The sequence below is a fragment of the Polyergus mexicanus genome, unplaced genomic scaffold (assembly GCF_030449975.1).
Source record: "Polyergus mexicanus isolate NDT 795.1 unplaced genomic scaffold, iyPolMexi1.0 SCAF_10, whole genome shotgun sequence".
Classification (NCBI taxonomy): Eukaryota; Metazoa; Arthropoda; class Insecta; order Hymenoptera; family Formicidae; genus Polyergus; species Polyergus mexicanus.
The window spans coordinates 3,515,831-3,533,374 of NW_027223330.1; the positions used below are offsets into that span (position 1 = coordinate 3,515,831).

The 17,544-nt window shown below is 30.1% G+C and overlaps 2 protein-coding genes across 5 annotated transcripts; both read right to left on the reverse strand.

The window, feature by feature from the left end:
- Window positions 1-2,309: 2,309 nt before the first annotated feature.
- On the reverse strand, window positions 2,310-10,288 carry Spg11 (spatacsin). Of its 4 annotated transcripts, none has more exons than XM_070303686.1 (23): window positions 10,174-10,288; window positions 9,380-9,729; window positions 9,078-9,244; window positions 8,619-8,975; window positions 7,718-8,524; window positions 7,477-7,649; window positions 7,090-7,367; window positions 6,859-7,023; window positions 6,592-6,798; window positions 6,326-6,517; window positions 6,134-6,253; window positions 5,884-6,058; window positions 5,569-5,792; window positions 5,323-5,483; window positions 4,940-5,258; window positions 4,709-4,877; window positions 4,215-4,580; window positions 3,968-4,132; window positions 3,733-3,881; window positions 3,514-3,621; window positions 3,126-3,419; window positions 2,740-3,059; window positions 2,310-2,626 (listed from the first exon to the last, which is right to left on the reverse strand). In XM_070303686.1, the coding sequence occupies exons 2-23, from the start codon at window positions 9,659-9,661 to the stop codon at window positions 2,425-2,427; spliced, it is 5,400 nt and encodes a 1,799-aa protein (XP_070159787.1). In that variant the 5' UTR covers window positions 9,662-9,729; window positions 10,174-10,288; the 3' UTR covers window positions 2,310-2,424. The 4 variants fall into 4 exon arrangements, with proteins under 4 accessions (XP_070159787.1, XP_070159786.1, XP_070159785.1 ...); XM_070303685.1 differs by having other exon boundaries at window positions 10,139-10,288; XM_070303684.1 differs by having other exon boundaries at window positions 10,097-10,288.
- Window positions 10,289-10,567: 279 nt separating this feature from the next.
- Window positions 10,568-13,749, reverse strand: LOC138937414 (odorant receptor 4-like). The gene is made up of 6 exons (XM_070303692.1): window positions 13,074-13,749; window positions 12,047-12,483; window positions 11,380-11,479; window positions 11,177-11,287; window positions 10,889-11,044; window positions 10,568-10,690 (listed from the first exon to the last, which is right to left on the reverse strand). Exons 1-6 carry the CDS (start codon window positions 13,434-13,436, stop codon window positions 10,637-10,639), a joined length of 1,221 nt encoding a protein of 406 aa, XP_070159793.1. The 5' UTR covers window positions 13,437-13,749; the 3' UTR covers window positions 10,568-10,636.
- Between the last annotated feature and the right edge of the window lie 3,795 nt (window positions 13,750-17,544).

The following is a 17,544-nucleotide window of genomic DNA, read 5'->3' on the forward strand; positions in this document are numbered from 1 at the left end:
TTTTAAAATTGGTAACGAGTAACGGTAACGAGTTACTTTTTAGAAAAAATAACGGTAACGGTAACGAGTTACTTTTATAAAGTAACTTTCCCAACCCTGATTATTTACTTCTTCATACTGCGTGCAAGGATAATATGAAGGGATGCGTCGAGAAGCGTAATTTCATCCTAGACGTTTCGTGTGACAGAGACACGCGGCACAGTTGCATGCATTTAATACACACGTGTACGTACGCACAACGCGACGGCCCATCTTGGTCGGTCCCCCCAAAATCAATTATCACCCCATTCCCTCGAAATTACCGTTAATGCTAGCGCCTGTCGGATTACGGTGCTCGCGCGAATTTCCAAAAAAGCGCAAAAGTTTTCGGGACCGGCATCAACATAAGCGGCTTAGGAGCGCGTGCCCGCGCGCCAGCTGGTCTAATCGATCTATCGAAAACCTATCTCCCCGGGTATCGTATACATAGAAAGAGCGCGCGTAAGAGGCATTAATCCTATAAATACCGAAATTATACCCGCGGTGAGCGGCTTTTGCCGTGCGTGAACGACAAGATATGCCCCACGTTAGACGTTATACGCAAATTTTCCCGCGGAGAACATTCGCTCTTTATATATGCCATAGATTGTGTCCGTGCATTAAATCTTTAATGAGATACGAGCGCAGTATTCGTAACGATTTATCTTTACGATATAAGAACGAAGTTCTGATTTAACGAGATTCGTGGCTCCTCTTTTTTTTTCCGGAGAGGAAGAGATCCCGGATGATCGTTTCGTTATAGTCATAAGAGGGATCTGTCTGATATATGTTTCGTATTATAGAAAAGATGGCTCTATATATATTAAAAATATATGTTAACTAAAATTCGGGCAATTCGCAAGTCGAGAACCATATTATAGTAAACGTACTTGTAAGCGAAATTGTTACATATTTTTCTGCTATATTTTTATTCGTATCTGCACTCGTAGTGAATAGCTGCAGATAAAAGTAATTCGTACATCGAAGAAAACGTCTTTCTGAATGCCTTTTGTCTTTTTGAGCATCTTTTGTCTTCAAAAAAAAAAACCATATTGGAATTCTTAGACATTGCGCTCTCTCTTTCTTGAAAAGATGGTGCAGAATGAAATAAAATAGCAATTTCCTGAGCGGAAAAAATTCGTATGTACCAAAATATGGACCGAAAATTTTACACGTACTCTATAAAAAAATACAAGTTTTACATAACAAATGCTTAAGATTATTCATTTTGCACTATCTTTTTCTGTTTATGCAAACATGAAGTTTTTATCTCCAAAAATAGCCAACTCGTTAAAATGTTAAACGTTAGCAATAAAACTTAGAACCGCGCTAGTATGTCAGGATCTAGATTTGCAAGCAAAAAAAAAGGTAGCATGTTTAAAAAAATGATAAATCTAGTCATTTTCTCTACGTTAATTAAAATAATCTTTTTTTCCATATTTTAAAATGATAAATATTTAATCAATAATATATATAATAAGATTTTCGTTATATAAAAAAACCAATTAATTATTTTTTTATTCAATTATATTTAAATTTTGTAAAAAGATATTTTTATATAAACATAATTCTTTTAATAAACTTTAGCAATTTTCATTAATGTAATAATAAACATTTTACAGAGAAATATTTTCTGTCACATTGACCATCTGCAATAAAGCATTATTATTTTTAGATATAATTGTGTATATCGTGTCTACAAGCGCGATCATTACATATTAAAGCAGCATGTAATATAAATAATCATCATTTTTTTTTTAAATCATCTTTTATACAAAGAACACTATGGTTTAAGCAGATTTTATCTTTTGTTATAATTTCAATAAAGCAGCCGAAAAATTAGCGATGATAGATAAATAGCCTTCGAAAAATCTATAAAATGTATGGATTAATAACTTTTAGCGATAAAAGGTATCTAAAGAATTATAGTTGTAACGAACCGTATTATCTACCGACGATTACTTCTTCCGAATATTGTATCTATGCCTGCTCTCTTCAGCTTAAATCGATAAAATAATCAACTCATGTACTGCAGCAGATGTGATCATAAAACCACGTTATTAAGCATGGTAACAAATTATCGATAGATGGTATTATTTAGTATATGCAATACTAAATAATACCATAATTTAATTAATATTATTTTCTAGTAAAAAATTGAATAATTTAATTTTTTTCTAGTAGTTTCACGATGACGAAATTGATTTATTATAAATTCATATAGCAGGATATGTAACGTACGCAAAAGAATATCAATGTTATTATTTTTTTTTTTTTTTTTAGAAGTATAAAGTTATATTACTCGCAATAACAGGAAATCAGTTTACAACAATTTACATAGTTTCAATTACAGTAGTTTTATCGGATTATGATTATGTCGAATTCTTTTTAGTAGCATATATTGCATCATGAAGTAGTATATCCTTTCTTCCAAATCGTATCTTTTAGATAGGCACCTACTAGAGGATTATTGAGCATTTCCTCCACAATATCCTTAAAACCAAGCTGACTAGCTAACTTGTACTTACATTCGACATCTGATAATTCAGAAATTAAAATTTTCATATTATCTGTCCTGGAATGGTTAATACTTTTTTCCAAACAGTACCTAAAAATAATTACAGTATTTTTAAGAAAATTATTTATTTATAGAAATCATATTTTTTTATATTATACATATATATATATATATTTTCTTTTTTTTAATTGCAGTAAACTCACCTACGCGCACAATCTTGTACAATTGTAGACGTTAGATTGTTTATCATCATGAATTCTTTGAGATATTTCGTCTCACCTTTAAGAACACAATGATGATAAATAAGATTAGCCCAATCCGTGTGATAATTATAAGCACGAGTAACAATGAGAGCTTGAGGAAAATTTAAGATCTGAGACAATATTTTATCCAATTCGTCACTTTTCAGATTTAATAGGCATACTGTTTGCTGATTTTGCGGTAACGCGTGCAGTAGTCCGATTTGAAGAGCGACAAGTTGTGCTTGATGAGCACATTGGTTAGCAAGATTTAATTTTTTATCCTAGAATTAAAATATATAATTCTTTTATTCTAAAAAAATACATATATGATAATTATATCTCTTTACCTGTAAATAGTATTGAGTGGCATGAGTAAAATTTGTTACGGCCAGTTGCAATTGTTTTTGGATATTCTCATTCCGAGTGAACTTTATTTCTACTGGAATACCAGTCACGCCTCTTCCGTATTCTTTTAACGCTTCAGATATTAAATTTGAAATTACTTCTTTTGCTTCATTTTCCCACATGAGTGCGATTTCATAATACAAACGGAAATGCAGTGCCACTAAAGTAAATAATTCTTTATCGTCTGGACATTGACGCTTCAGAAATTCTAACAGTGCTATTTTTAAACCCGGGACCTGTCCGATTAAAAAAAAAAAAAATGTATATTTTCCGCGAAAGAAAAGAGAAGTATGCGTTCACTTGCAATTCATTGTATGAGCACAAAAATACCTTATCCAAGCCCTGTCCCAATAAAGATTCAAATTGATCATTTTCTTTCAAGATTTGAAATATGTAATTCATTTCGGTAAATCGCCCAACGCCAGTTACAAGACGTACCTAATAATAAACAACGAGGATTAAAATAAATTATGGAATTAATTAATATAATTAACAAATGTAATATTGAAAACAATATAAATGTAAATGCTAAAATATTAATTAACATACTAGTAATGCCCAGTGTTTAAAAATTTGTAACATATTCGCAAGGCTCTGACACTTTCGTAATACTGAAGCTATTCCTTCCATATTACAGGAAGCCGTGAAACAATCGTGCGATTTTATTAATAATTCCACTATTGTTTTTAATCCTGCAACTGTAATACATATATAATACATAAAAATTTATATATACATTATAATTTAAAAAGGATGACTTAATAATGGAAAAAAAATAAATTACCATTCTTTTTTTCATCGTGAGTACTAATGTATCTTCCCAGCAATGATTGTGCTGTCTTTAACAATTTTAAGCCTAATAACGAAGTATCGCTACAAAGCTCCATTATTAAGTGAAAATGTGAATGCATAGAAAAGCCCCAAATAAAAATGTAGTCTTCTTGTCCATCTTTTGGAATTGACAATATTTTGTTATTTTTAATATCAAAATAATATTCTTTGAATAAAATATAATTTTTTTTTCCAATTACCTTCTGTGGCACGACTTATATGCATTGTAATATTTTCGGTTAGAAACATTGCGACATCTTCCTTCTTAATTTTATAAGATATTATTATATTATTGGCAGTTTCAAATTTATTTTCGATATTACTTTCCATGGTCTCTCGTAAAAATTTAATCGGATTGCTCAGCATCAATAATGATTGATATGTTTTCTCTAAACGTGTAGCAAGTTTATAACACGAAATAATTCTCAGGCAAATCTCATTTCCATGTTTAAGAGTTTCTGACAATTTTTCTAAGATTGAAATACACTCTATTTGGAGTTGCTGATTATTAGTGATTGTTGTATCGTTTGTCTTGCTGGTTTCTATAGTTGACGAGACTGTATTTACTGTAAAAATAAAATATACTGACAATTCTCCGATATGTTAATTATATACAAGAACTGAAATATATATTTAGACAGATGAAGCGTATATAGAAACTGTTATTAATGTTAAAGATAACGATAAGACGTACGGGAAGACGATGAAGAAAATCTTTGTAAAGCGCGATTACGCAAAATGCCATATTTTTGTTGTTTGTTTTTATTCGTCTCTTCCAATAGACTCTTTTGTTGCACAGTTAAATCTGCTGGTGAAATTTCGCCTTCTGCTAAACTTAAACATAGCATCAATATCTGCAAATCCTATAAAATAATAATTTTTTAAATATTAATTCTATACTCAAAAATAAAAGGATGTTACTTACTTTGTGATTATAATTAAACATCTTGCTTATTCGTAAGACAATATCCAGTTTGCCCAGATCAAGTAGTTTATTCATTAAAATCTCTACAGAATTTTTTTCGCCTTCGTCGATCAAGGAGCAAACGACTTGTAATCTATCCAAGCCAGATAGTAACTCTGTTTTTAATTTATTAAAAATGTAATCATTACAATCAAACTGTACATTTTCAGGTCCAGCTAAAATACATGATTTCCACATTGCCATCTCCAGAGTATCGATAGTTTGTTGCTCAATTTCCGTGTTTTTTAAAGTCTCATAAGCCAATTTTAAAACTTCATATCTAGAGAAAAAACATTTGATTATTCGTGTACTAGAATTAGCATCTCGTTATACGAAATATTCACCTTTCTTTATGGGATATAACTTCCTTGGCATATTCGACAAAGAATTCAACTGCTACTTGAGATGGAACATTATATTTGTTGAAATCTTGAGCACATTGCGTCCAGAAAGCAGAATTTATTTTGCCATCCTTATTTATAGATTTCTTAAAAGTATTTCGATACTGAAAATAATGTTACAGATTCATGTTTAAAAAATGTACAGTAATATATTATTTGATTTCTTAAAAATATTTCGGAAATTATTACTTGGGCTAATATAATTTCACATGAATTTAATCCAGCGCGGCATGCTAATTCTAGGGCAACGTTGTAATTCTCAATTATTATTAAGTCCTTAATGCATCTTTGAATCTCTGTGTCAAAATTATGTACATTGTCGATTATAGTAATGGCTCTAAAATTTAATGTTGTATCGGTTTTCTGCAAAAGTTTTACTATATCCAACAAGCATTGAAAATCCGGTACTGCGACTGTAATATATATATATATAATAAGTTTTACAAGTTATTGCAAGTAATTATTGAACACAGATTAATTAAAACAAAATTGTGCATGTTTTACCTGGTAATTCTGCAGAAAAGTCACACTTTATTAGCGCTTCGAGAAACTTTATTCGTAACGATGTACTTTGAAAGCCATAACCGAGTGCTGTGACAATGCATCGAATTGCAACAAGTGCAATCCAATATAAATTCTTCAAGTATGTGAAATGGGCGCTGTCCCAGTCCATGATTCTCTTAAAAATAATAAAAATAATGTTGTGTAAATGAGCTTGTATAGTGAAATTGCTCCATTTTAATTTTATACATACATTAGATTTGAGCGAGGAACATTGTGATTTAAATTCTGTTAAATACTGTTGACTATCCTTAAATTCGCTGTAACTTATTGTTTGCATCATAAATTCGAAGAATAGATTCAAAATGCTATCCTGCAAGATATTAATATCAATTACAATAAGAAATTCTTGGCCACCATCGCGCGTTATATTAATTGAACTTACAGGCATGAAAATTTTGTAAGCTCGATTAACTGTATTAATATAACCACATTGAATCATTTTATTTAATAATTCCGATACTTTATCAGAAGGCCATATTTGTTCTTCCAGACATTCCGCGTAATCGAGAAGTATATCTTCTCTTCTTGTTGATATTACTATCCAACAATAACAATATACTGCTACCGAGGATGGCTATAAACGTGACATTTTTAGTCGTAAAGAAAAATTAGTAAAATTTATTATTATTAATCATTGTAAAATAATACCTCGTAACACGTAGCCAAAATAGCTAATATAGGCATTAAGTTTGAACGAGATGCATTAATTAATGCCCCGGGTGGATCTTGACTTTGATGACAATTTAATACAATTAACCATAAATCATTATCTAAGGAAGTTGGAATGAAAGCATGTTCCGTATCGATTGCATCTATATCAGTTCCAGATGTAGATGAAGTGGATGCTGGAGATTCCTGTGGAAAATGATATTGATTATATACTGAAAAACTAAAATTTACAAGCAACATTCTTACATTTTCTTTTACTCCAACTTTGCGCTGTCTTGACAATGATTGTCTTGCATCGCGGGATTTCTGTTCGTTACACGATTCAGATTTGTTAAGTTTACTATTGTTGAAACACATCAATAAATGTTCCCGTATACTCGCATTATTAAATAATTGGGCGTTTTTCAGTACCTAGTACACGCGCGATTAGATTGATAGATTTTATTTTAATCAGTGTAACATTATTTTACAACGTACCTGATTCGTGGGATAAGCGAATATATGACTGACTGCAACGAATTCGAACCATAAATTATGATCTGCCAAATATTTCAGTAATATATCGGGTAATACACAGTTGTGAACTTGTGCAAAGCGCACGATAATGTCCCATGTTTTTAATACTTCAACAAACTGCTCATTATTTCGTGTCAAGATTTTGTCTAATAAGTGTTTTTGGAAACTCTCTTCTAGATAAGATATCACGGACTTTAGATCAGTTTGATTCTTATACACTACATTTTCCAATAAATTTCCTGTAGAATAAGTAACAATATTCAGATTTATATTTTAGATCATATTTTATTCGCTAATATATGTGCGCATCGCAATCGCGTTAATAGTTAAAGTTATAAAATATTTTACCTATAGAGATATTTAATTGCTCCTGCACATAATTTGCCACAGTAACGTGCAATCGTAAATTGCTCGAATCAATCTTCAACAATTCAATAAAAACAATACAGCTGCATACGATATCAGATTTATCTAGATTTCTCAAAGCGAGAATGTGCGCGTATACGGCCGCTTTGAATTTTCTAAAATAATTTCAATTGTTCATACTGGGGCAATGATGAAAATAAATATTCTCGTTAACAATACGAACCTTTGAGAAGATACATTTCCGAGTAACTTAACTTGAGCGTATTCTAAAGTATACGCAGCCATATTTGGCCTGCCTTCTTTCAAATAATAACGATACGTCAATATTTCCTGATGTCCATACTTTTTAATAAGATTTTCGTTTGTAAAAGTAGGCATGGGGTCATTTTTGAAGCGCCACTTGAAAAATTGTTTTGCATTCAAATTCTTATAGCCGTCTAATAATTCGTACACCGTAATATCATTTTTTTTAGTTTGGTCTTCAATGATGCATTGCATGTTGGGTATGTGTGCGAGCGCAAACTGAAGAACTTCTTGGGAAATAACATGCTCACCGATTTTTAAAACAACTTTGTTTGTAAATATATCTCTCATTAATTTATTCTTCTCTGAAGTGTTCGCTTCATTACCTAAGGCGCTTCTCATTTGGGAAAATCGTAAAAATATTAATGCTAAGCTTGCCAAATAATTTGTTTTTAGATAGGCATTAAAATCGTCAGAGATAAAATTAATCGATTCAACTATTCCACGTATCAATGCATCTTCGTAATGATCTTTAGCGTTACACATATTAGTTAATACATTACATAATTGTGTTAGCTTTAAATTATCTTCTTCAATATAACATTCTTGCGAGCAATGTGTGAGACACAATCGTTGATCAACGTTTCGCAAAAATTCCGTTTTATCAATGTTGCAAGAAGGTAGAGATAATATTGTATCAAGTTCTTCCAATGTGGTACCACAGCCAAAGGAACGATTTAATATTAATTTTAAATCATTCTTTTCTTTTTTTATGTATATGCCATACCTAAAACAATAAATAAATTTATGTATTCTTTTATTCATTTTATTATCAGTCAAATACATATACATCAAACAGATATTATTATATATTTACATACCTGGATAAATAATCTTTAGTTAAATCTTTTATAAGATTACTAGCATTGGAAGAATCTATATATTCAATCATATCTGATGTAATATTTAAGTTTATAAATAACGATTTTAAATAATGGTCAATTTCATTCGAGTTTTGCAAGATATCCGGATTGCATCTGGCGTCAATCCATAGCCTTATTGTATTAATTTTATTGTTAGATAATAAATAATCCCACAAAATAGTATTTGATACATTTCCCAAAATTTGTGGGTCATTCAAAGAAAAATATAATTCAGTGCATAAAGCTTGTTTAATATTCTCTGGCAGTTTTATTATATCATCTATACATATACAAGAACTTAATCCATTTTGAATTCTGAAACAAGGAAATAACTTTTATTAATCCTTTTCTGTCTTATTATATCAAATAGGTATTATTATTAGTATTATTATTTTCTTATTAATTTTATAAACTTACTTGTATTTTTCTTCATGCTCTATAACAGACTTAATTATGTTCCACGCTTCAACTTGTTCATTCTTAAATCCATTAACATTTATCATGTACTCGCATAAATAATTTCTTAAGGCTGAATCTTTACTTTTTGTAGAAACAGCAAAAATATATTCCACTGAGTCCTTTCCCTATAATAGAATTATTATTATAAATATTATATCACTATCGGTTTTTATTCTATCATTTAGAAATGTTATTAATCATACTATTTATATTCAAAAGAAAAAGATACGATAGACTAATGGAATATATACGATACGTACCATATTCCTTAGAATATGTGAAGCTCTGTAAACTTGTTTTTTGTTTAATAACTCACTGATCCAATTTTCTACTTCTTCATTGAAGTATATACATGCTTGTTCTACAGAACAGTGCCTTCTATACGCAAGGCATTTATGTGCTAATTTTATATGGGTTCCCTTAGCGGAAGCCTCTCTCACAAGTTCTCTGTCTCCCAACGTACGCCAGCCAGACCATATAGCAGCTGCTTCTCCAGTTAAACATTCCACAGGGATACCTCCAATGGTCTTCTTCTCAGACATTTTGTATCAATGTATTTGCACATTGATTTATTAAAACACTGATATCTTGATACAATTAAAAAGCTTATCTAGTGAATAGTAAAAATAAGAAATTATAGCATTTTTACAAATTTTTATAATATATACAATTTAAAAAAAATATATAACTATTAAAAAAATATTTTGTTTACATTTATAAGATTATACAATATATACAGAACTGTCAAATCATAACATTTAATTATTTTTTGTTACATTATTACAATATATACATGTCCATTTCATTTTTATAATATATTTTAATTTCATAAATTTTTTATATAGAAACCTTTCGTTATATAAATTAATGGATTTTTATTATATACATTACAAAATAAATATAAATGAATAATAAGGTTAGGTAAAATAAAAACGACAAGACAAATTGAAATACAATCTTCGATACATTGCATTTACATTTTTATAGCAAGCTCTCACGAACAATAATTATTTATTTACACGAGTTATATGTGTTTATTCGGGATATTATTCACATTTTATGTTTGTGGAAAACACTAGTGTCCTTCTGTCCGTCTATCCGACAACAACAACTTAACCAGCAGTTGATAAGAATCAACAGCAATCAGCTGATATAGTTATTTTACTATGTAATTCCTATTGGGCAAATGTAGAACATTAGCAACAGTAGAATTGATTGTTAAGATTGTGAATCTTGTACTATTTTTTAATGGTAAATTCTTTTTTAAATATTTTCTTTCTAAATTATACATTACTATAAAATTGTATAATGTAATTATTTATAATTGCAAAACAAAAAATTTTTTTTTAAATAATTAATTTTTAAAAATAACAAGAATAAATGTATTTTGTTAGAAATTAATTGTTATCTTATTAAAATGCTCACATTTAAATGGATTTGATCTATGAAGATTCTACATTATAAAGGAGATGATATATATATTTTTTGTATATTGTCACGGCACTTCGATATAATATTCACATTACTAAAGTTCGAAGAAAACTTAAATACGCCAGACTTGTTTTGAGTACCTAATAAAAAGTTACATTAATAAACATGCTTTTTATTCTGGTTTAGTTTATTAACTATAGTTTTTTTATTAAAAGAATATATACGAAGAAAGCAAAAATATATTTCAAATAATTTTGGGATATTGATTTATTTCATTTACAACTATATCGAGATAGGAAGTAAAATTTTGCATAAATATCACATACACAATTCCTTACACTTCCAAAGGTCGCCAGCGATAAATCTATCATTCTGCCAGCGCTGATCTTTATGGGGCGACTTGACATAGCGATCACTAGCACTAAACTGCGAATTGCCTTTATTGGCAGTTGATACCAATCGATCATAAAGCACGTCGTACCAATCTGACTACTCTGAAATATCCGTAGAAAAATTCAATATATCTTGTATTTTATGCATTTTTCCTATATATATCAGCTTCATGCTCATGAAAATATCGAAATTAAATTAAAATCGTTACATAAAACCGAAAAAAATAAATATACCTTTGCCATGAGTAGCTCGCCAATGTAACATAATATATACATATTAAAGCAGAATGAAACAAAGAGCAGAAAGTAAGTTGTTAGTCCAACTGTATCACTATCTTGCCAATCCTATCGAATTATAAACAACAAATGTAATTCTATAAAATTTTTCGCGCGTGTTAAGAGAAAGTTATTTCTTTTTAATATGTATATTAGCGCACCACTATGCAATAATATTCGGGCAAGCACATTGTAAATATAGAACTAGCGAATTCCAATAAACACACTTCTTGTAGGATTTCGTTCATGAGAGCGCAGAATCTGAAACAGATCGTCGTGGTTTGCAAGTTAAAAATTTTATATGCCATTATCATTTTTACCACCATTTTAATCACGTAAATATATACAATTCTGTTTAATAAAACATTAAAAAATTAAATTTTAATGAATATATATAAAAATTATGCATTTAAATGCATGAGCATGCAATCTCTCTTGTTTACAGTCTGCCCATAATTCGTCAGACATGCAACTCACCGCCCTGTAAAATACATCGGAGATTCGTTAAATACACTTGTACTGCACTTGTTTGCTCGTCATTTGCCCTTATTGTGCAATAGGTAATAAAAAAGATTTGTGCATGTATGTATATGTACATACATACATATAGAAAATATAGAAAACTTCTTTACGCACGAGAATTGAAAAACGGCCTTATTTTATTATTTTGAATGTTACTACAATTACCAAGACTTTTTTTTTGAAACATATTCAAAATTTTAGATTAATTTGAGAAAGAGAGATAAATAGAAGTTTACCAATTGTATTGAAATTCTGGAAAAAAAAAAAAAATACGCTTTCTTAATTTCATAGCGCAGAATATGTTACCTTAATATTCGAACGTGACCATTGACGATGGCAGCGATTCGTTGATTAATATTCGATGATCGGTCAAAATTTTTACCGCGCGGAAGATCCTCGAGTCGGGACGCAATGATATCAATTTGGCCACACGCATGAGTAGCGAATATCGCAGCTAATCCACACGATCCGGCCGTGACCGAATACATGGTGTATCCACAAACGCAATGAGCGAGATATACTATTTCGTATATCGGGCTCATTTGACTCTGATAAAACTCACTGTAAGTTGGATACACGAGCGGTCTGATGGTTTCGTTACCGACTTTATGTACAGTGCAAAATGGCAAAATCGTGTGATAAATGAAGCCAGCTATGTACATGGAAGTCGTGCTGATTATAGACAGCCTACGACCAGTGATAGCATATTTCATCATCAGTTCTCGATCGGAGTTGAACTTGACCTGTCACAGTGTATTGCCAGTAATCCTAATTGCCAGATGAATTAATGACAGTGATCACTATTCATTGCAAATTATGATATGACTAGAGAACATTCGAAAACGAAATTACGAGATTCGCTTTAATGTATCATATTGATGAATACGGAAAAATTATATGATTTTTAATTTAAATCCTGTCGTTGGATAAAACGCGGATTTATAATATATGTAGTTACTACAATGCGTAGCTTCGTGTGTTAAAAAATAATTATTGAAATTATATTCTTAATATGTTTCTTAATATTCTTAATATCTTTGACAAGAGAGAAAAGAAAATTATAATTATCATTAGCCAAATTAAATGTAAAAATAAAATGGCTAGATATAAAATAAATATATTGCGATTACATAAAATAAATAGACTGATATTTATGATATTTAAGAGATTGAAAAATATTGCTCGAAAAATAGCATTATTTCAAACGGTTTCTGGTGAAACTCGTATTCTTCCAGTCTCGAGAGAAAGAAATTAGCCGTCATTTTTCAACGATTCGCGATAAATTCTTTCTCTATTAACATCTTGCAGCATTTTATACATCGACAACACTGACCTGCCACCAGTCACTCTTCACGTGCTCGATGCAGCGTAATATTTTAGACCGACGTATCGCGAGAACGCAGTACTTCATCATTGCGGTAAGGCAGAAGCCCAGTAATCCTGAAAGCTTCAATCTTATGTTAAGATCCTTCTCGTCATAAACGATGTGCAGAATACATGGCACTATCGCGAAGCCTAACGCGAAATTACACAGCACGAGCGCGATCTTAGACACGTGTTGTCCGATTCCGTGGAACGCGACTGGCCAGATGCCGATCGAGCCGAAGATCCAGCTGCATGGCTTGAAGACATATCTCATGTCCTGCTGATAATTAACGTTTGGCGATGTCGCTTGATTGTCTTCTGAATTCCTCATGTTCACGTTGACAGGTTCCGTTTAAGACTGCACGAAGCCAACGCGTAGCATTGATTGCAAGGTCACTGGACATGCGCTTGCGCTCGCGTCGCAGGCATCCTTTCATCAGCTGTTAGTCCGATAGATCGTATGTGTATTAATCACCAAGTGGTCATGCAGGATGTACCTTATACATCCCAGTGATTTCAAATCGAAAAATCACTTCCGTCTTTCTGTCTAAATTTATCTCTCCATCGTTCGTTCTATTCCCGATATCTCTATTTATTTATTTGACAAATCAAATAATTTGACATAAAGTTGTGATAAAATTATGAAAATTGTGCGTGTAACTGGCGTAATATGATTCTGTATAATATGATATTATATTTACTAAATATTATACTGGTATACTACATATTTATACTATATAGAAGCTACTGAGAAAAAATTATATAGCGCAGCGAGCGCAACTATTATTCTCAGGTCACACATGTAAGTCAGTTTGGAAAGGATAATATAATATATGAAAGAAAAATCCCCCTCTCTTCCCTCATCTCTTTCTACACACTATACTTGGTAGGAAGATATCGGAGCATTAACCAATTACATAAGAATTTTGACGCAAGGAAGAACAAGAGTAACATCATTGTGCTTCGTGTGATCTTTGTCTGACGTTATTGTCTTATGCTCTCTTAAATGCAGAATAATCTGTATATAATCTATATATCTGTAATTTTAGTTATTTTTACGTTACTAACATTTACATTAATTTACATTACTAACATTCATAGCAAATTGATGGCCACGCTAGTTTTCGATGTTTAAAAAATATGCTGAAATAATACAATTTTTTAAATTTTTCTGCTGTAATTTAATTTTTTACTAGCCTTTGAACAAAATCTATCTTTAAATTCTGATATAAGCGTAGTATAAAATATAATTTTTCGAATATTAATTTATTCTTTATAAAATCACTATTTTTTATAAAATCGCACGAAGCACAATGATGTTACTCTTGTTTTTTCTTGCGATGAAATTCTTATGTAATTTGTTAATCCTCCGATGTCTCCCTACCAAATAAATGAATATAGTTAGTTAGAAAGAGATGAGGGGGGGCACACAGGGGGAATTCTTTCTTCATATATTATATTATCTTTTTCAAACTGACTTACCTGACTATGTGACCCGAGAACAATAGCTGCGCTAGTTAAAATTATCAATAGCTGTTATATAGTATAAATATATAACATATTCGATTGTAGACTAATATACAATAGTGGAATATATGGAACTACCTGTTGCACTTGTCGTTCTGTTACATTCCTTAAGTATGTAATGAGAAAATAATATTTAAACAATTTATATAAATGAAATTATGCAACAGTTAATTTTTTCAATACACAATATTAAATTAGAAATAATTTAAAAGAATTTCTTTGCTAAATAAATGTTCATCGAGTTAGCACTATACAAAGACAATTATAAATTTATCACTTTAGCAATTTGGCAATTGCTCTTTTTAAATCAGAAATTGAATGTGAATAAAGAAAAAATTTTTATTTTTTTAAACACAATTTGAATTATTTTTAAATCAAAATCAGAAATGCGTGTCTTTTTTCAAACCATTTCTTAATACGTCATTATGAATATTATACGCTAAAGTAAAACATTTTTTTTTTTTTTATATCGAGCTCTCTGTATACACATTTAAATTATCATGTGTTATATAAAAAATAAAAAGAATATCAAACGTGTTTTTGTGAAAGATATATGTACAATGCAATGACAATTATTAGGAGAAGAAAAATGAATATGTGAATGTCTATAATTGCTGCTTTTCCATAAGAAGCTCAGCAATATAGCACAATACATTGTATAATAACGTATACATTGAAACAGAACGAAACAAGGAGCAAAGAATAAGTGGCTAAGCCAACTCTATCATCTTCTTGCCAATCCTGCCAAATCGTAGATAATAAATATAATTTGACAGAATCTTTTAACAATATTTTTTTTTAATGTGGCATATATTAGCGCACCAGTACACAGTAATATTCGAGAAGACTTATCGTGCATGCAGAACTAGTGAATTCCACCAAACACACTTCTTGTAAAACTTCCTCTGCAATAGCCGCAAACCTAAAATAAATTAATCACTCTGCTTTGCACGGAGAAATTTAAAGAAATTTGAATGTATTATTCGAGTCTTACTTTAATATAATATGTTCAACTATTATGTTATGCAGGGTTGGGAAGTAACGCGTTACTTGTAACGCCGTTACCGTTACAGTTACTTTTTTTCGGTAACTGTAACGGTAATGGCGTTACAAATTTTATTTGTAACGGAAAAAGTAACTTCGTTACATTTTTCGGTAACGAGTAACGAATTTAACAGTTACTTTTATCGTTACTTTTTTCAAATTTTTTGATTTATTTAAGATATTATTCTTGCTATTGTACGTGATAAAATTTTTATCTTAACCGTAAAGCCGTAAGCAAATCGACCAATTAGCATTCTTATTATGTTGTAAAAATGCTTGAATGTGATCAACTTATGGTTCTTGCAGACCAGTGCGATATCCAATGAGAGCTTTATCTTTTCGGAAAAGCAGAGCTCTCATTTACTACCAGTTCTAAGTACCTTGCAACGAAAATTAGAAAATCTCAATAAATCTGACCTTATAGATTGCCATTCATTAGTTGAAGCTATTCAGCAAGGTTTAAATAAAAGGTAACTTATTAATTTGATTAATACATATGTTATTTAATTTTAAATAAGGATTTAATTGAAAAATATTATTTTATTTTAAACTATTCATTCAAAAGTATTAATTCAATAAAACAAACAATGTCGCTTAATTTACTATATTTGATATTAAATTTCTTACAATATTTGAAACAAAAGAATTAATAATAGCAGCATGTTTACATCCAAAATTTAAGTTAAACTGGTTAACCGGAGAAAAAAGAAAACGTGCTGAAAATTACTTGGAGGATTTATTGGGAATCCGATCAACTGAAAATTCTTCAAAAGCTGGAAAATCTGACGATCGCGATGATTTTTTCATTTTTGAGCAAAAAACGGTGCAAAATGAATCTGAACAAGTAGAATTGCAACGGTTTTTAAAATCGAATAATTGTAATATAGAAATGTTAAACGACTATCCAAAACTTAAAAAACTTTTTATTAAATATAATACAGCTCTACCAAGCAGTGCATCTGTAGAAAGAATGTTTAGCATCGATGGCTCTGTATTAACACCACAAAGAGGGCATTTAAATGATGATACTATGGAGCAACAAATTTTATTAAAAATTAATAAAGAATTTCGATAAAATTTAATCATTTATTTTGTAATAAACCTTGAATGAAATCTTGCTTACAATTTTTTAAAAGTTTTTCTTATGCCAAATAATTTATTAGTTTGTATTGTAAAAAAGTAACGGAAATTGTAACGACTCGTTACTTTTTAGTAACTGTAACGGTAACGAGTTACTTTTTAAAATTAGTAACGAGTAACGGTAACGAGTTACTTTTTAAAAAAAATAACGGTAACGGTAACGAGTTACTTTTATAAAGTAACTTTCCCAACCCTGATGTTATGTATACATAGCGTAATGTAAACGGCATGCTTATTGTCTGATACGAAACAGAACCGCCTACAGAACGTATTGGCTGCCCGTTAAGACCACCTGTTGCATTTGTCTCTATAATATCCGTCATACAATGATAAGAATTAACTGAATTATATCATTAAGAATATGCAACAATGTTATTATATAATAATCTTTCTCGTTGTGAGATTAAATTAGGAATAATAATATCATTTCTTTTTGCTAAATTATAATTATATTTATTGAATTGTAAAGAGCATTATACAAAAACAAAATAGTATAAATAGTTTGTCGTAAAATATATTTTTTATTACTCATAATTTAGGCTATAAATTATTAAATTTATTATTTTTAGTTTTTAAAATATTACCTTATTACTCGAACACGATTTTTTACAATGGCAGCAATTCGTCGATGAACATTCTTTCGGCCTTGCTCGAACTTTTGACCATCTAACAGATCTTCCAATCGCAATATAATCATTTGGATCTGTCTACATGCGCGAGTAGCAAAT